At 36.8% G+C, this 20,976-nt stretch overlaps 1 protein-coding gene across 1 annotated transcript; it reads left to right on the top strand.

Annotated features, from left to right (window-relative positions):
* The first annotated feature begins 4,379 nt into the window (after positions 1-4,379).
* LOC142637208 (coniferyl alcohol acyltransferase-like) lies at positions 4,380-8,013 on the top strand. Its single transcript, XM_075811494.1, has 2 exons — positions 4,380-4,878; positions 6,686-8,013. The coding sequence occupies exons 1-2, from the start codon at positions 4,450-4,452 to the stop codon at positions 7,658-7,660; spliced, it is 1,404 nt and encodes a 467-aa protein (XP_075667609.1). The 5' UTR covers positions 4,380-4,449; the 3' UTR covers positions 7,661-8,013.
* The last annotated feature ends 12,963 nt before the right edge of the window (positions 8,014-20,976 follow it).

Consider the following 20,976-nt stretch of genomic DNA (forward strand, 5'->3'; position numbering starts at 1 on the left):
AGGGCGAGATAAAATAGGTGGCCGAGAAAGATATTGCTTAAGCTGTTGGAAAGCTAAATCGCAGTCCTCAGTCCATTGAAACCCTTTCCACTTGTGCAACAACTGAAAGAAAGGACGGCAGCGGTCAGCTGACCGAGAAATAAATCTATTCAACGCAGCCACCATTCCAGTCAATTTCTGAATCTCTTTTGGGTTCCTGGGCGGCTGTAAATTCTGAATAGCCTTAACCTGCACCGGGTTTACCTCTATGCCCCTATGAGTAATCATATATCCCAAGAACTTTCCAGATCCCACGCCAAAAGAACACTTGGAGGCGTTAAGGCGCAACTTATACTTCCTTAGCATCTGGAAGGTGTCGGCCAGATCTGTCATGTGCGATGGTACTGCCTTACTCTTCACCACCATATCATCCACGTATACTTCGATGGTTTTCCCCAGTTGCTGTTCAAACATTCGGGTCATCATTCTTTGATAAGTAGCCCCAGCGTTTTTTAATCCAAACGGCATGACCTTATAATGATAGTTCCCGGTTGGAGTAATGAAAGCAGTCTTCTCCTGATCCTCCAACGCCAAGGGAATTTGGTGGTAACCCTGGAAGGCGTCCAAGAAACTCATCCGAGGATGTCCAACAGTGGCATCTACCAGTTGATCAATCCGTGGCATTGGGAACGAATCTTTAGGACAGGCCTTGTTCAGATCAGTAAAGTTCACACATACTCTCCAATTACCGCTCTTCTTCTTAACAACAACAGTATGAGCCAACCAGTCAGGGTAAAAAACTTCTTTGATAGCCCCCGCCCTTTTGAGTTTAAGAACCTCTTCCTTCACAGCCTCAGAATGTTCTCGAGAAGACCGCCGTGGTGGCTGCCTCCTCGGAACAATGGCAGGATTGGCATTTAAATGATGACAAATAAAGTTCGGATCTACGCCCGGAGCCTCATAGGGGTCCCACGCAAAGACATCTAAATTGTCCTTCAGAAATTTTAACAACTCCATCTTCTCTAAGTGTGGCAAAAGTACACCAACTTGGAAGAACCTCTCTGGATCATCTGCTATTACAAACTTCTCTAACTCCTCACAAACAGCCTCGTCTCCTGTCATCGCTCCAGGTGCCTCCGGAGCTGTTAATTGCTATGACTCCTGGAGGGGCAAAGTTGATGACTCAATTTCCGACTGACGTAGCACCGCAGCCGATATGCATTGCCTAGCCACTACCTGGTTGCCGAGGATTTCCTCAACATGTTCCCCCGAGGGGAATTTCACCTTAACATGTAAGGTAGAGGAGACAGCTCCCAAAGCGTGCAGCCATGGCCTGGCGAGGATGGCTGTATATGGAGAGTACGCATCAACCACAATGAAATCTACCTCAACCGTTTCCGTGCCGGATTGAACGGGTAAACGGATCTGTCCCTTCGGCACAACGGCCCTTCCTTCGAAGCTTATAAGTGGAGAGTCGTAAGGGGTTAGATCTTCCAACTCCAACTTTAGCCCTTTAAATAGATCAGGGTACATGATATCTGCACCGCTGCCCTGATCTATCATCACCCTTCTGACATCATAGTTCCCAATCCTGAGGGTAACCACAAGAGCATCGTCATGGGGCTGAATAGTCCCTACTTTATCCTCCTCGGAGAAACCTAAGACAGGTAAAGTGCCCTTTAATCTCTTCGGCCTGCTACCCACATCCTCGGCCTGCGGATGGGAAACTGCCATCACCCTAGTGGGACCTGAGCCGGTCCTACCAGGTGCAGCGAAGATAACATTAATTATTCCCAATGCTGGCCGAGATGAACTGTTCCTCTGGTTGTTTGACCCAACTTGACTGACCTGCCCCGTGGGCTGACACAAGTGCTGCTTTAACTTTCCCTCATTGACGAGCTGTTCTAGATGGTTCCACAGGGTCCGACAGTTCTCGGTAGTGTGGCCCACATCCTGATGGTACTGACAGAAAATGTTTTGATTTCTTCTCGCAGGGTCTCCTGCCATTTTGCCGGGCCATCTGAAGAAGGGCTCTTTACGAACTTTTTCTAATAACTGATGCACTGGTTCTCGGAACACAGTATTTACAGCCTGGGGTGCTGCCGAGCCGGATTGTCCGAAGTAATCCCTCCTCGGCTTGTTGTTGTGATACCTATCCGACCTGAAATCCCTTCTCTCCTGCGGGATAACCTTCTCCTTTCCTTTCCCCTACTGCTGGTCTTCCTCTACCCTTTTATATTCATCAATACGATCCATAAGACGGCGTACGCTGCGGACGGGCTTTTTCGTCAAAGACTTTCTCAGGTCGTGATCAGTAGGGAGGCCCACCTTAAAGGTATTAAGCGTCACCTCATCGAAGTCGCCGTCTATTTCATTAAACATCTCCCAGTATCTGTCGGAGTATGCTTTCAGTGTCTCCCCTTCCTTCATGACCATGGATAGCAACGAGTCCAATGGCCGAGGGACTCTGCTACACGTAATGAACCGCGAAGCAAATGCCCTAGTTAGCTCCCCAAATGACCCTACAGATCCCGATTTGAGACCGTTAAACCATCTCATAGCCACAGGTCCCAAGCTGGAGGGGAAGACTTTACACATCAAAGTCTCATTGTGGGAGTGCACTGCCATCCTTTGGTTGAAGTGACTTACATGCTCCACCAGATCAGTCCGGCCATTATAGATAGTAAAGGTGGGCTGGGTGAACCTCCTGGGAAGCCTCCCCCTCTCAATCCTCCGTGAAAACGGAGATTTAGAGAGTTGGTGCAACGCCCTACTCATGGTATCGTTGCCTAAGCCCCTAGAACGAAGCTTCTTACGTCTGCGGATTGGCTGGTCGTCCTCCTCACCAGAGGATGTTGCGCTGGTGGGGGAACATGACCTTGAACTGTAGCCAGGTCCCCTATCTTTCTCTGAGGAAGAACTAGACGAGGACGGGGAAACCTTACGTTTAGCGCGGCGTAAGCTCCTCTTCAAACGATCGATTTCCTTCTGCATGGATTTAGAACCCTCAGCACGGGTAGTGCTACCCCCTCCATAAGTATGGCTAGCCGCTGGGTATTCTGTATGGACGCTTCCCTCACGATCCCTACGATGTTCAAGACGTTCGAAATGATCTTCCGGCTGTGATCCTTGTGACTCTGCATGGTGAGAGCCTAAGCCTGCCATAATATCCCTACCTCTTCTAGACTAGGTTTCCCACAGACGACGCCAATTGTAAGCGCACAATTGCATCTGGCCCCAAGAACAGTTATGGGCCCAGGCCCAATGAGCCTTAAACAATATGAATTTGTAGAGTGTGGGCTTGAAACTCAGGTTAGAAGTATGGGGGAGTTAAATAACAAACTAAGGATTGTAAATAATTGGAAACAACAAGGAATATTGCAAATTGGCCTCCTCGGACGTAAGCCAAGGGCTGTTCTTATATTATATCTTTCTCCTTGTCTGTTTTCTTTTTTTAGATTACAAAAAGTCCTCCCATTTCTGTTCTAGGTTCCTCCTTAAATACTCCTCTTTTTAATACTTTGTACACGTGTTGCCCCAATTCCTCCCTTAGCCTAGATATTTCTTTTCTTAGTGCCTTTGAACAGTAACTAGAAGTTTCCCTTCCACTGTTCAAGTGTCACTTCCTCATTAATGCGGCCAGGGTGGTAGGTGCAGGGTCTTTAATGTGGAGGTAGCAGCCTTTATCTTTGACATTTCTTCAACACCGGTGCTTCGGGGGCGTTCTAGGGTTCCCCCCTTTTAACCATTGGCCTTAACTGTGCCATCCCCTAACCTTTACTATGAAATCCCGAGTTCTTCGGTGCTCATCCGAGGGTAAGTTCACCCTCGGCTGGATCCTCGGATCCTCGGCGTATGGGCCGACTCATAGTACTAACAACTTCTAAACCCAGGGTCAGGTCGGCCTTCCTTAACACGGCCCAAAAGGCCCACGTTCCCATCAGGATCTTTTTACTCCCCACAGTACTGTAACAACATTATATTATTTTAATGTGTAAATATATTATTTTAATGACTAGAATAAGAAAATGAAAATTAAGATGTTGGATATATTATAAAATAGTATAAAATAATTGATAAAGTAATTTTTTGATAAAGTAATTTTTTGATATAATAAAATAAAATTGTATGAAAATAACGGATTTGAATACTCTAACAAGACAGGATGTAAAAAAGTTTACCAAAAAAAGAAAAAAAAAAAAAAAAAAAAGATGCATGTGCAAATTGATTTTGGGTAGTTGGCCTTGTGGCTGCATAGCTTTTTCCTGGGCGTAAGACATTTCTATTCTACAATAGCCTACCTTGACTAAATGATTAATTAAGTAAAGTCTCACACACAGTCGCACACAGGGGCCTCTAATCCTCTATATATCCACTCCCCTATCAAACCCCATCAACCATATTTCAAAACTATTCTCTTATAGTCTCTTACTGCTCTCTCTCTCTCTTAATTTCTCTCTGTAAATTAACATGGGTTCAGAAGGAGGAGGAGGAGAGTTGATTGTGAAAGTGAGCAAGAGGGAGGTTGTGGCTGCAGCGCTGCCATTGCAAGAGCATTGGCTACCACTATCCAACCTAGACTTGCTTCTACCCCCAGTTGATGTGGGTGTGTTTTTCTGTTACAGCTTATTGGGAAAGGACCTCTCTAATAATTTTCCCTCCATGGTTGGGGTTCTTAAGAAGGCCTTGGCCCAAGCTCTCGTGACATACTATGCTTTTGCTGGTGAGGTGGTGTCAAATCCTATTGGTGAACCTGAGATTCTTTGCAATAACCGTGGTGTGGACTTTGTCGAAGCTTTTGCTGAGGCAGAGCTTAAAGACCTCGACTTCTATAACCCTGATGCCACCGTTGAAGGCAAACTTGTGCCCAAGAAGAAGCATGGTGTTCTCGCTGTCCAGGTTCGTCACGTGGTTCTTATTCCCAATATATTCACGTACACCCGACACGCACACGCACATAGCGGTAGTATCTTAGGTTCCTGTTAGATCGAAAATTATCTTAGCATATGAAACGTCCCTATAACATTATAGCATTATACATCTCAAACGAACCCTTTAAAGGGAGAAAATCCTGGAAACTTTTTTTTGGAAGATGCTATCTAGCCACATAATTTTACATGCAAACAATCCAATTTTGATAGCCAGCAGAGTATTTTTCGATGAACTTAAAATCTGAAATAATAAGAAATGAGAATAGTTTTTGAAATTACTTTGAAAGAAACATTATGCCTTTTTTTTAAAATTTTATTTATGATTATCTATTTATAAATAAATAGATCAAAACCAAGAATAGATTTTATCTTAATTAAAACTACTTTTATTGAAGTAAAGTAGTATTACTCTCACTCTCGCATGATTGCATGTATTTAATAGTAGAAGAATTTTCAAAAGAATTTATGTTTACATGAAACTTATATGAAAAAGTTTGACGTACCGTCCCCACACAAGAAACTTATATGAAAAAGATGCGTTTTACTTTTTGGCTTCTTCAAATGCCAAACTGCTGGTTTTGAAACTTTGATCGTACGGATATTCGTAGTTTCGGTCTGCCTCAGTTTTTAAACCATACCGGCTGCCGCACCTTAATTTGCCGCATCAATAATTTGATCGTACGGATATTCTTATGTGTTCTATTTTTTTTTCAGTTTTTTAATTAAAATTAATTTTTTTTTAGGGTGAAAATTAAATTATATGGTTCGTGATATTGAACAATAACTCATAAATTGTTTTATTTTCTAATGGTCCTGGCTTGTATGGAAAACTTAACATTCAATACCATCGTATTTTGTCCACTTGCTTTTCTCTTTCCATAATTCAAAATTATATCTAAATTTGATCCACCAAAAGGAAAGAAAGAAAAATCCCTAAATAATGGAGCCAAGCAATAATAGAAGAAAATAAGAGGTAAACTGTATTGATAAGAAAATATCATATATGTGGGATATATGTATCGTCCCTAGTAATGTGTAGGTTCCATGTGACTATAAAGTCTACATACTACCAAAAAAAAAAAAAAAAAAAATTCACATATTTAATATATGAGATAATTATTGTTATTGAACTATGTTAAAAATGAAATTTAATATTATTCATTTTTTAAAAAGTAATTAAATTTCACGGTTAATATTTTTTGTTTTTAGTCGCTTTAATTGAATATGTCAAAAGTAAGGCATTATTTTCACACACGTTGCTAGAGTTAATTATTATTAACTATTTATAAAAACAAGTTGTAGAAAGATGTTGTTAATATATTTTTTTTTTTAGTCGCTTTAATTGAATTTGTCAAAAGTAAGGCATTATTTTCACACACGTGATATTGCTAGAGTTTATTATTATTAACTACTTAGAAAAACAAGCTGTTAAAAAATGGATTTTTTTACTTTTTTGGTAATAAAAAAATGGAATCTGTTATACATGTAGGACTAACAAACTTCATAAATTAATCAAATTTCAGAGAAAAAAAGAATAAAATTAATTAAAAAAGAAAGGCTAGCTACTTTTGATATTAATTAATTTACACCGAATGTCATAGCGTACTAACCCAATAACTTTGTCAAAATTAAAACAGTAACCAGTCCAAATAAACGCAAGAAGTACATGAATTTGGTGAGGACGAATTAGTCAAATATTAAATGTTTGACAAGGCACGTAGTAAAAAAAATAATACTAATACTGATATTTTTGGTTTTGTATTTGGAATATGCAGGCAACCGAGCTAAAGTGTGGTGGGTTGGTTGTGGCGTGTACGTTTGACCACAGAATTGCAGACGCCTACTCTGCCAACCTATTTCTTGTGTCATGGGCTGAGATGGCTCAGTCTAAACCCATCTCTACAGTACCATGTTTTCGTCGTTCTTTACTCAATCCTAGACGCCCTGGTTCAATTCATCCATCTTTGAACGACATGTATGTTCCAGTGACCTCGTTGCCTCCACCCAAAGACCCACAACCTGGTGATGATTATCTTATTAGCCGCATATACTACATTAAGGCTGACCAACTCAACCTGCTCCAATCACTTGCTACCACAACCAATGGTTGCAGGAGGACTAAACTGGAGTCCTTTAGTGCCTTCTTGTGGAAGATGGTTGCTAAACATGCTATTCTTAACAATGTGGACAAAAAGGTAACCAAAATGGGCATTGTTGTGGATGGTAGGACAAGGTTTAGTGATGGAGATATAGACAAAGCTTCACTCATGGGGTCTTACTTTGGAAATGTGCTATCCATACCTTATGGAGGCAAGGATGTAAATGAGATTGATGAAAATCCATTGAGTTATGTGGCAAATGAAGTTCATGAATTCTTGGACGGTGCAGTGACCAAGGAACATTTCTTGGGGCTCATAGATTGGGTGGAGTCTCATCGTCCAGTGCCAGGGTTGGCTAAGATATATTGTAGTGGGAGTGAAGATGGACCAGCTTTTGTGGTATCATCAGGGCAAAGGTTCCCGGAGTCAAAGGTGGATTTTGGATGGGGCAAGCCATTATTTGGGTCATACCATTTTCCATGGGGAGGTGACTCAGGATATGTGATGCCAATGCCAAGTCCAAGCTGCAACGGTGACTGGGTTGTGTACATGCACCTCTTGAAAGGCCAAGTGGAGTTGATAGAGACTGAAGCTGCTCATCTCTTTAGACCCTTGACTTTTGATTATCTCCAACATCCCAACAAAGAATAATTTGCCTTATATATAATTAAATTAAATTTTCCTGTGCTACAAAAGATAAGGTGTGCTATTTAATTTCTTTGTCGTGCTTTGTTCAATTTGGATGGCTTCAAACGGTGGTGATGGAAGCTTGGAAGTCATATGCGTACTTATGTATATATGTAACTAAGTGTGCTCAATGCCTAGTGGGAGTGGACAATCGTTCGCTTCGATCGCAACCTTTATCTTTTACTTTGTTGGATTATATTATGATGGTGATCTTTATCTACTGTTTGTAATTACTTAAAAACAAAAAAATCAATGTACCAACCCACCATCTCTTTATCATTAATAATATTAATTGACTACTCTCTCAACTCTTTCAATTCTTCTTCTTTTTCTTTATTTACTAATTTTAAATTCATAAATGAAATTTCGATGCGCCTTCCATTGTCTACCGTCTATAACAAGCAAAAATGATAACAGCTGCTATGGTTATATGATAAAATGATAAGGTGCAATTTTTGTGCTATACACATATATTATGATATATAAAGAGCATTATGATTAATTAAAATAATAGGAATTTTTTTTAAAGATACAAAATAATAGGAATTAAGAATATTACAAATAAAGAGTGATGTTATTAAAACTACAAATTTTACTAAATAAACCTTATATATATATATATATATCATTGTATCATTAATTATAAAAATAGTTATTCAAACATTAATTCATTTATTATATATATGTTGTTTAAGTGACACCATTATATTTTTGTTATATCAATTTATAAGTATTATGTAGATAAAATTTATAATAATTTAAACTATTTTCCTAAATAATTATTAATGCCTGTTTTTCAAAGTCTAAATCTCGTGTTATATAGCCCATAAAATTAGAAAAAAAAAAAAAAAAAAATCTATCTCGTGTTATAGATAAGTCTTTTCCTATTATTTTTTTAAGAAAAAACTTATGTACTTTTCGATTCCTTTTCCATTGTCTATATACATGTAGTCTATAGGTTCTATAGTCTATGCCAGGCAAAAAGAAACGTCTAGTATGATTTATGAACAAATGACGCCATGCATTGTTTTCAAGATCTATAATTTGTTCGACCATTACAACCTGAAGTATAATTATAGGGAGAAAAAGCAATTGTTTTTCTTTTCACATACAAAGTTTCTACAAATATTTCTTAAAACAATATTTTTAGGGTATTGGTTAACTTTTTCTTTATTTGTTATATAAATTTTTTAATATCATAATGTATTTTTTCATTAAAATTCATTCTTCTTGCATGTTGAGATTCAAAACTGCTAATAATTATTATTCTATTATTCTATATATCTCTCTCTCTTTTAAAAGAAACTTTATATCCATGTGCATATTTTCTAGTAAAAATTTATATTTATGAAACAAATGTACAAATAAAGAAATCTTATCTTAAATATCAAACTATAATGATTAAAATAAAATCACGCTTAGAGTTTACAAAACCAAGAATAGTTTTATATTAAAAATCATATGTTATGTTCAGGCATAAAATTTAAATAAAAAAGGTGTACTTATTTAATATATCAATAAATTTAGATATTATAAAATATTAATTTAGAGATTGAAGGATAAAAACTTCTCGATAATCGTTCATTGGTTAAGAAAGTATGGGTATAATTAAGAAACAAACAAAGTGCTTAAGAAATTAGAAGTGAGGTAATTAATTAGTGAACATATTTTTGGAAAAGTGAGCTGATGATGTTGAGATCGTCAGTCAAAATGATCGTCCAGAATGAGAGCCATCCAAAACTGCCAAAAGTCTCACAAGAGTAAATGAAGAATGGAAGGAATATAGATCACCGGTGTGGTGCTTGCTACAAAACTTCCGATGGTAAAGTCAGATAGCTAGGAGAGAAAAGAAGGCTCAATACCAAAATATGAGGGTATATTAGTTAGAAAATCAGTACCTCCTCAAGTCCTGGGATGCTAGTATATATACACTTGCTTCCTCCTCCTAGCCGTTGGAGGTGTTTTAATAGTAGTTTCAATGTGGTACTGTAACGTCTCTGTGAAGTGTTAATGATAAGATCTTTGTTTCTCCAACGATACGAAGTCTCATTACTGTTATGTAACGCTTCGCCATTTATTATGAGTGAATGACCTTTTTTTCATCCGATGGATACTATATTGGACGAAGACTGATGTTACCCTTGTCTCCTATCTCCTCTTCTGGACGAGGATATTGCCTGGCCTATCACGAACAATTAGAGAGTGTTTGACAAATTAGTTTAAACATATTTCCACGTATTTTAAATAACAGTACACATTTTTTCACACATTTTTTCACCCACATGTATATCAAAAACATCAAACAACATAATTTAAACTACTCTCTCAAACACCTCCTTATTATATTTTTTTCAAGTTGTTTCACATGTTCTTTAAGGCAAGAAAGAGGGATAGGAAGAGGAAGACGAAGACCTTGTGAAAGAGTGCATTTTCATTTTTGTTTTCAACACGTAATAATAACTCGCCTCACCTACGACACGTGTTTAACCAAAATTGATATCACCGTACACAGGACAACAACCTCTTTGATTGGACAGGAAATGGATATATACTATATAGTGCGAATCACATTGATTCCATTTCGTTGGGTGAGAGACGAAAATGAGAGGGGCTAGCTATCTATCCCTCTTTTGGTGTGTTATTTTATATGTCCCAAATGATCCTGTAAAATTCTCTTCTCAAATATATGTAAAAAGATCTACAATGCTACAATACTCAATAAATAAATAATAAATTTTTGATTTTTTTTAGTATATAATTATTTTAATATTTTTAAAATTTAGTCTACAAAAATAAGAGTTGACTTTTCCAAATATTTAATTTAGTCCAATGATGCTCTTAAAAAATTGGTTTAATAGCTATAGAGACATAATATTATTTTTCAGAATTCTATTTTTTATTGTAACATGTGTTCTTATATCTGTTAAATATTTAATAAAGTTTGGCACCAAACATATTTAAATCTATATCTTTTTCAACCCATTATGTGGCAATTAATAAGTCATTGACTCATTAAAAATTATTGTCTCTAAAACTACACATGAAATATTTCTTTAGTTGTAACATAATGGGTTAGAGCAGGATAGTTTCAAATATGTTTGGAGCTTAACTTTTTCCTCCAAGTATTAGGTCTTTTATGTTTTTGAAAATTTTGTTAGTTCAATTGAAAGATTTTTTTACTTACTTTAATATAAAATTTATAATTTGTATAAAAAAAATGAAATTTTTTAAGAATTTCACTACAAAAATAGTAAAAATGAAATTTATTTTTTGAAAGATCGCCATCAAACATAATTGTAATTAAAAATACTAAGTTTTTTTTTTTTTGGTGTGTGTATATATATAACTTATCAAATAAAAAAGTGTGTGTATATAATAAAAAAACATGTGTATATATGTGTGGAGGGTTGTCTTGATAAATATATTAATATTGCAACTTGGGCCTTCCAAAAAAAAATTCCTAACTCCGCCTCTGCCTACACTTTGTTATTGTTGGGGTTTCATAGACGAGTTTGTTGTTCTAGTTCGGAGTCACTGTGATGGTAGTGGCTTGGAATTTTGTTTGGGAGAAGAGAGGGTTGCTAAGGTTTGGGCATGAAGAAAGAGAGAGGGGTGAAGGGAGAATTTTTTTTATATATCCTTCCATTTGGATTGTAAGAAAGTGAAAGAAATGGCTTATTTAAATTTTTTTTTTTTTTGGTATGAATTTGAGTTGTTTGGGTAGTGAGATTGTGCAAGAAAGTGAAGAGTTTTTATTTTTTATTTCTTTTTGGAGGATTGAGTTATGTGGTTGGTGAGAAAGTGGGGGAAAGTGATTAAAAACTTGTTCAGTAATTTTATGGTTTTTTTTTTTGTTTAAATATAAAATTTTGTTAAGTTATTTAAAAGGTTATTTGTGGAAATTCATTGTAAAATTATAATGATTATGATGGGATATAATTAATAAACCAAAAAATGTAATTGTATATTCCTATAACAATGTAATGTTACAAAAATCTTACATTACACCAACCAAATCTAATATTTTGAACTTTGTGGGGTTAATCCTCATGGTATTATTATTATTATAACTCATTGATTTTTAAATAAAACCAAAATGACTACCACTATTAACCAATTCCATCAGCATGTATATCTTTCCTCAGGTAATATTTGTCGTTACTATCACACCATTGAATCTTTCTTGCGCGGAGAACATGAGTCCACATTGTTTTGTAAGGTAATGATTGTCATTGTTTCATTCTATAAATTAACTCAACACGGTTCACATTGTTATCTTTCTTTTTTATTTTTTTAACAAAAGTAATAAATATTTTTTTTCCCTTTTAAAAATCAAAAGTAACAAAGAGTCAAATTAAGACTAACAACAATTGATTAACTTTGTTAATATGGTCTCACTTTTATAGCCGACCTAATATTCCTTACACACATATTTTCCCTGTAGCTAAACCAGATAAACTGAAAAGAATAATTTTACTCAATACCTATGTAGAGTCTTGGGAGTATATATGTCTTAGATACCAGTACCACCCACAATAACAATACCAAAAACAATGAAGTCTTAGTATCAAAAAGTATCATTCTCAAACCCCGTACATGTACATTTGAAACTAACATTTGCAATCATATAGCTCCTAAACTCTCTCTCTTGGCATGTAATGTAAACTACAATTTATTAAGTTCAAAGGGGAATTCCCCCAGGACTACAATTTATCTTGGTCTAAAGGACTAACCAAAGTAACAAGTAGTCCCAAATACAACTAAACGACTTTAATTAAATTAAGGAAATACAACAGAAAACAAGACCTGGTAATTAAATAAGAAAAAGATCTAATAAGTTATACTCCTATAAAAATTCTGGAAAGTAAGTAATAATCATGGGTTATCTGTCTGAAGAATTTATTAGATTTAATAGACCTAAAATGCACCACCAGAATCGGGTATATTAGTTCACCATACAGAGAATCTCAGTTATTTTATTTAAGCATTGAAGTCACCATACGATCGTGATGAGTGCTACCGAATAAGTGGAATCAGTTAGTTCAGTTTAAACGATTTATTTTCCTCTCTGGGCCAATCTTTTTTAATTTGATTATGGTAGCTATTACTCATTTTGGTATTAACAGTCACAGCATCTCTTCTAATTTCAATTCTCCACCTACCAAACCCACTATATATAGTGGGCTTCCCATTTTTTATCTTAAATAACTAGAGCGTGAACCAATCGGCAATCGATCGCAAACCAATGACAATGAGTGACACTTCCATATCTATGTACATATAGACTTATTTTTAGGTCGGTAGTGGGGTTCTGGATATGGTCAATTTGGTCACTCATTTAGTTGATCAGGGAGGCCAATAGCGAGGACTTTAGGGACCGGGTCAACCTATAAGAACAAAAATAGTAGCTAGCATCAATGGATAATAACGATAACAATGATGATGACACCCAAGGGCGAGTGTATTTGGCATTAGTGTTTTTGTTCAGTTTTATTATGTATAAGTTTGGATAGCATTTTGCACATCTAGCGGTTTTTGGTAGGTCCAGCGGATAGCTTCTTAAAATTTTATTTAAAAAATATATAAATATATTTTAACATACTTTTAACAAAAGTGTGTGGTCACTCTATAAGTATAAGTGATTGTGGGGTGTAGGGGGCAAGGGTCTGGGTTCAAGTCTCCAGGAGGGAGCTTCACACAGATATACACTTAGATTAGGCTATAATAAAAATTCTATCTTGTATATTAAAAAAAAAAAAAGTTTTGGATAAAGGCCGGAGTTCAAGTCTCCAGGAGGGAGCTTCACACACATATACACTTAGATTAGGCTATAATAGAAATTTTATCTTGTATATTAAAAAAAAAGTTTTGAATAAAAAAAATTAAATATATAAGTTAATACCAGACCCACTAAAAAGGCTCATACGTACATAACATATACTAGTATTATTGATACCGTACCGTATCGACTAGTGCACCGATACAGGTATACTCTTATTTCGTACCGAAAAAATACAGGCCATACCGGCCGCGTACCAGCCGTACGAGCGAATTTTGGCCATACCATCCGGTAAATGAATACCGTACCGCCCGTACAAAATGCTGTGTTTTTTTTTTTTTTTTGTGTGTAATTGTGGTAGTTTTTTAAGGGCAGGATGGTAATTTCAAGTCCTAATCTAACCCTAAACACTACCCAAGCCGCACCCTAAACACTTCTGATATTATTTGTTTTCATTGTATGCAATGAACAATTAAGTTTTTTTTTTTTTTTTAATTTTATTGTGTTTTTTTTTTCTTTATATGTAATGAAAAATTGAAGTAATGTTTTATGGTAAACAGAGATTTTTGAGGTAATGTTTTATGGTAAATAGAGATTTTGTGTGTGTGTGTGTGTGTGTGTGTGTGTGTGTATTAAATATATAAAATAGCAGTAAACCCGAAACGGTACACCGGTATTGACCGATATCCGAAATATATCGTATCGGTGGCCAAACCGGTACAGCCTCCAGTACGGTATTGACTTTCTTGATATATACTGTTTAGTGTACTTTGAATAAGGAATAAAAATCGCAATGGAGGATCCAATAATTATTCATATTTTGAACAAGATTGCTCCACAACCATATAGCTTCATGTGGTTGTAGTTCTTTTGCAAAACTCCTGTGGCTCAGTGGTTCTGCTTATAACATGTCTTTATGCATGCCATTTGCTAAACCTGGAATGGTGCGTACGTAGGGTAGCTTTAGAGTCATTGGCCACTACATAGGGCCAAAGAAAAAATGAAAAGTGAGCCTTGAGGTTTATTTTTAATTTTTAAATATTTTTAATAAAAACAGTTGGGGTTTAAATTTGTCTTTCCTTAATTACCAAATTATAAACAAATAAATAAAAGAAAAATAGTAGTGATATGTTGCGATCAAATCCATAGTGCATACGTGGGGGGGGGGTCAAAAGAAGGCACGTTGTTATGAACCAGCTTGTTGAAGTAAATTTGGACAGCAGCTCAGATCAGATTGTGCAGCACAGTTCAGATTATACAGCAGATCAAATTATGCAGCATAGTTGTTACTATCTCTTGGCTGCTCTAGATGACTGTTATCTATTGCACAAGATTGGTTCTATCTTGTTGAAGTTATCTGATTGTTTATGATTTGTTTAGGAGTTAATAATGGTTATCTTATTTATGTTTATAGAGTTGCTTTTCGAATAAGGACTCTGCTTGGGTGTGTCCAACAGAGATAGAAGTTGGAAATAAGATAGGACTTGATGTTATTTTATCTTTATCATTAGGAATGCATTGTATGCTCAGTTGGAGGCTATTTATAGTCTACGTTTATTAATAAGAAAACATCTGAATATTTCACTAAAACAATCAAGCTTTTGCTTGTTAAGGAGGTCCCGGTTATCCCTCTAAGCATAACCAGAAATTTATCCTTCTTCTTTTCTGTTAATTTCCAGAATTTCCTCAATCTAACCATAGCCCCACGTGGGAAAAGAGGTGCAACACGCGGCCGAGGCGGGGGTCATATTAGCTTCGTATCAGAGCCGGATATGGCTGAGGATCGTGTGGGTAGATTGGGAGGTGAGGTTAACAACCTGACTTCCATGGTTTCAAAACAACAGAAGGTGCTGAAGGAGATACAAGAGATGTTTCTGCAATGCATACTCGTTCTGAAAGGCATATGAGTACTCATAGCAGCGAAAGGGCAGAGAATTCTCATCAGCATGGTGAGGGAGAAAGATTTTCTAGAGTCAACTCAGGATAGTGGGGCTCAAATGGTTCGGTGTAGACACCCTATTTCGTTCCTCAATTATAATGCATATCTTTGCGCATGCGTCTCCCCAATGATGAACTAATTAAATAGTATGTATAACTCCTTATTCTCTCTCATATTTGGCACATCTTTATTTTATTTTTTTACCTTTTTTAACTCCTATATTTGTTTATTCTTAGTTTTAACTGTCAATTCTTTATTTTAAGTGCATTTGAACCAACCATTTTTTATTTTAATTCATGCATGCCTCTCTCTTTTTCCTTTTTTTTTTTCACAAAATCCATAATTTTTGAAAGTTATATAAAAATAAAATAAAAAAATCAAGTTTTGTGTCTTAATCTCCCTCTCTGTTAATTTAACGTTAAAAAAATTGCATTTTATTTCAAAATATATTGGTATAAACCCAGCTTTAGGGGGAAAAAGAAAAGGACAAAAAACACAACAAAATGGTGAGAGGGTACACAGGACAGACACCTCCCACATAGGTCCGGCATACCCTCCTCTGGAAATTTTTTGTCCTGGCTGTCATACCACTGTTCCAGTGAGAGCAGGTGGTGGATTTTGAAATTTTGAAAAAAAAAACAGAGAGGAGTAGATGATATAAGGCCAAAAAAAAGAAAAAAGGGGGGGAGGATCAGAGAGTAAAAAAATAGAGAGGAAAACAAGGAGACCTAGGTTTTCCACCGGATTCTAAAAAGAGGATAGACCCATTTTTTCCTCCGGATTTCAAAAAAAAAAAAAACTCATTTTCATCACACCTCTTTGATTCTATTCTTCAAAAAAAAAAAAAAAAGCTTTCAAAAAACACAAAAAACATTGAGAGATTGAGATTTCTTGAGGGAAAATTTGGTCGTGAGGGGGGACAAATCCCACTGTACACAATTTTTTTTTTTTTCAGCACCTCTCCGTCAACCGTCGCCGGTGGAGCGTCCCGTGGTAGAGGGACCATCCATCAGAGAACGCCGTTGTCGCCGCCATTCATCTCAATGAAGTCACCGTCAAACCCGTCCAAGGGTGTTGGGTATGTCTTCAACCTTCCCACTCTTTATTCTTGCATTTCAGTTGTTTGAAGCTTGTTTGCTTTGCTTTGCTTTGTTGGGTATTTTCTTTTCTGTCTGAATGTCAAAGTTTGAAGCTTGGTTGTAATAAAAGAAAGCTAAAGTGAAAGGGTGGGCATAAAGTTTGTTTGCTTTGCTGGTTTTTTTCCCTCTTCAGTCTGAAAGTTAAAATTTGAATCTTGGCTGCCTTGAACAAATAGTAGAGATGCGATGTAATAAAAGAAAGCTAAAGTGAAAGGGTGGGCTTAAAGCATGTGATTTCTTAGAAGGGACCATGCATTGATGGCTTGACATAGGTTCTTTTCTTTTTCTTTTTTCTCTCACCGTAGCTCCCCTAGTCACCTAGACCCATGTTCTTCCCAACAACTCCCACTGTTTTCTTTTTCTTTTTCTTTTTTTTTCTCTCACCGTAGCTCCCCTTTGCCTAGACCCATGCTCTTCCCAACAAACCCCACTATTTCGGTTTCTACAAACAAAATATAAGAAAATATACTTTTATTTTACTTCAAGTCAAAAAACAAATGTTTGATTCCGATTTTCACAAACAAAATAAATATATATATATATATATATTTTTTTTTTTTTACTTCAAATCAAAAACAACTCCATGTTCCGGATCCCACAAACAAAAAACAAAAATATGCATTTTTTTTTTTACCAAGACCATGGTTTCGGTTTTCACAAGAAAAAAATAAGAAAAAAACTTTTTTTTTTTTTGAAAAGCCAGGCCAAATTACAAGCCAATCTGATTAAGCCCTCACTTTTTTCTTTAAAAAGATTACAACCCTTTTAGTCTCTTAAAATGAAATGTTCTCATATTAGTCACATCATATCTTGGAAGAGTTTAAGCTTACACATGCTTTTTTTTTTTTTTAGTAGTTGTTATGTCAATTTCTTAACATGCTTGTTAATTTCTTGGTCGTCATTTTGTTTTGTTATTAATTTGCCGCTCTTTATTTTATTTATCGTTATCTTGTGTTATGATCTAGCTCTAGGCCACCATGCCATGAAATCAACTACTCGCTTGATTTGGTGTAATGAATTTGGTTAATAATATTGTACCCATTGAACAATTAATCAAACATCAAATAGTCCTTACTTATTTAGTAGAGGCCGGTAGACATATCGGGCATACGTGGGTGCCTCATACCTTCCCACGGCGTAATTTGACCCCCGAACTTGTCCTTGGTGGACGTAGACCGTTTTCCTTATCCATTGAGTCAACCAAATAAAAAAGAAAGGGTTTTTATTTCTTGTTTTGTTTTCCCTTGCAAAAAAAAATAATAAAACAAGTGGCGACTCCTCAACTTTTTTTTTAGACTCATGATTTTCTTAGTAGTAAAAAATACTCCAAAAATCAAACTTTTTCTTTTTCTTTAAAAAAAAAAAAAACCATTCCCGAGAAGCGTCACGTGGCCGTGTCCACAAACTGGTGACTCCGCTGGGGACTAGTTAAGAGGGTCAAACTCGAACATGAGTAGGGGCAATTTTGTTTATTTTTAATTAATTGTTTGATGGGCGCAACTCTCACGTGCAATCTTTAAACTGAAAATACTGTGATTTGCTTGAATTGTCTTGCTTTATCATATACATTTACATGTTGGCTACTTTTGTCTTCTTTAAATATGTGTTAATCTTATGATGGTTGTGCGCATGCACGTGAGAGTAATGGCATGGTGGATTTTCGCGCTTGTGTGATTGCATGTGTGGCTAGTTTGTATCATTGGCATTACGAATGGTAGCAACTTGGTCGACCCCTTCCATGTAACAAGATTCAATGTAATTCAATTTTCCTTGTAATGGTTGTCTCTTTTGTAATTCATTGATATCGGATTGGCCGGATCACGGTCTTTGCGTGTACTCATGTTTGCATTTCGACCAAGCTTACCATTTGAGATCCAGTGATACATTCTGGTAGTATGTTTATTTCTCCGCTCGTGTGATTTTTTTTTTTCTTTCTTGCATGCGTTTGTGGGCTCGTTCATATCCCCATGGTTCCAAACAACCAAGCTTGGTCGCATTATGTAATTCGATCCTTTGGGCTTTGATGTAACATTTCAATGTCTATGTATTACATATTCGGGTTGTAATTAAATTAAGTGGCCGGGTTGAGGCCTTGATTGTATAATTTGTTTGTTTCTCGGCAAGATGGTTGTTTGGAACCTTGTCATTAGCTTGGGCTATATAGTTGTACCATGGAGATTTGAAAGACGGACCTTTGATATAAAAGAAGTACATTTGTTACGCAATGTGGAGGTTCTTTTATCGTTTTTTGGAGAGCGCTTTCTTAAATCACCTTTTGAGAAGACCTATATAGCCCTTCCTATGACACGGATGTTTACGAGCCCTATTTCTTGGTTGCAGCCTTTTCTTTTATATATTATTATTTTTATGGTTTGACAGGATGGGGGAATGCACCTACCTCACACACTGAGCACCCTAGAACGATATGCTTGAATGTATGGGGAGTCATAAGGTGCGTTAAACCAGCAGGTAACCTGAAACATAAGAACTTCCTTGGGTTGGCCAGGTAGCATCTTGATCCCGGAAGTGGATCCGGACTTGTCGTGTGGACGCCACCCACACCTCCTTGGAGGTGCGCAGAAGGTGTGTAAACACTGTATGCGGGGACACCTTTTACCCACCTTTAGAGCCTACCTTATCCTTTAAGAATGGACTTAGAACCATGGTTAGGGTGCCTGCCGTCACGTGGGTGCATTGTTGCGCAGCAGAAAATGTGAAGCTCCAGAAGTTCATCAACATTCTCTGTTCTTCGGCACAGCTTGTCTTCTCAGAGTTTTACATTAAATGATTTCTCCACGGTTGTTTGGATCACATTTGGTATTCAGCACATGGTTTTACTTTTTCGGAATTTCGCTAAGATGGATGCTCTCAGTTTTATGGTGTACTCGATAAGTTTTTATCTTGGATGCATTCGGATCATCTTGGGGCTCCCCTGAACAAATGACTTCGATTTAAAAATCAAACGCCAAAGTGGGTGCAAGTAATTCAAGTTAAATTTGGATGAACCATGCTTCACGCCATGGTTAAGAGTTTGCCTTTTCAACGTTTTACTAAAATACACATATATATGGTTTGGTATTATTTTTGGATGAATGATAAGGCAAATCCTTAGCTAGACATTCCTTTTAAAAAAATATTTTTCAAAACCACTCATCATTTGGCCTAAATATCTTGCATCCACAACCAAGTCAAATGCGTTTGTCATTTCGGTCTTGGCCCTTTGATTGAACATTCCCACATGCATGGGTACGTCCATATTATACATGAATGATGTGGATGTATTTATGACCTTTGGAAATGCCTTCTTATGAGCCAAGACTTCCTTGTCGCTTTAAGACAAAAGTCCAAATTTAATTCGAGTCATTCTTTCAGGGGTCAATACTAAATCTTCAGTAAAGCTTGGAAATTTGGGATCAGTTGTTGGTGAATTAGTGAAGAGGTTTGGCAATAGTGGAAGCAAGGTTCTTTGTTCGGGTTGGTGGTCTTTTCGCATTTGTTAGATATGGCAGAAGAGGGTAATGCTTCAGTAACTCTGACGGATATTCAGAAGATGTTGGCAAATTTGCTGGTACGAGTTGAGAACATGGAGACAACAGTGAATGAAAATGACAGCTCCCTCCTAACGATCCACAACCTGCACCTCAACCCCCACCATATGTTCCTGTACCCCCACCTGAGCATGTGCAACAACCACCTCCTGATGCCATGCCTTTCGTTTTGGCCCCACAAGTGAATCAAGGAGTCCCCATTCAGCCCGTTGCTTTTGATCATATTGTTGCTATCCCGAGTCCTATGGCTTCGTCTCCTGTAGTTGACTCTAAGTTCACTGAACATGATGCGAGATTTGTGAAACTTGAAGGGTATTTGAAGAAGTTTAGAGGAATGGATGATTTCTTATTTGACGTGGAAGACTCTGGGTCAGAGATTGCAACTAAGTTGCCGCCTAAGTTTAAGATGCCTGACATGGAGAAATATAATGGGATAGGTTCTCCAAAGATTCATTTAAGGCTATACCGAAGTTTGATGAGTTCCAAACAGTTGGATGAACAGTTGCTTGTTAAGCTTTTTCCTCTTTCTTTGACTGGGGCTGCCCAACGGTGGTATTATTCTATTAGTCCATCTAGGTTGAGAACGTGGGATGATTTGATGCATGAGTTTCTCTCACAGTACTCTTTTAACAATGATGTTGACTTGTCACGAAGAGAATTGGAGACCACAAAACAAGAGGATGGGGAAACTGTTAGTGCCTATATTAGCCGGTGGAGAGCTAAGGTAGCTCAGATGGTTGATAGACCTAAAGAGCAAGAACAGATTCAGATGATTTTACGGAACTTGAGACCCCAGTTTGCCAGGCAAATGGTTGGGAATAGCTATCCTGATTTTCGGGCTTTAGTCCAAGCTGGTATTGATGTTGAGGAGGGAT

The sequence above is a fragment of the Castanea sativa genome, chromosome 5 (genome assembly GCF_040712315.1).
Source record: "Castanea sativa cultivar Marrone di Chiusa Pesio chromosome 5, ASM4071231v1".
Taxonomy (NCBI): Eukaryota; Viridiplantae; Streptophyta; class Magnoliopsida; order Fagales; family Fagaceae; genus Castanea; species Castanea sativa.

What these genes read in the sequence shown, in the direction of transcription:
- LOC142637208 (XM_075811494.1), top strand. Translation starts at nt 4,450, where the DNA reads ATGGGTTCAGAAGGAGGAGGAGGAGAGTTGATTGTGAAAGTGAGCAAG. An exon ending in ATGGTGTTCTCGCTGTCCAG is followed by an intron (nt 4,879 to 6,685) that starts GTTCGTCACGTG and finishes TGGAATATGCAG; the next exon opens with GCAACCGAGCTAAAGTGTGG.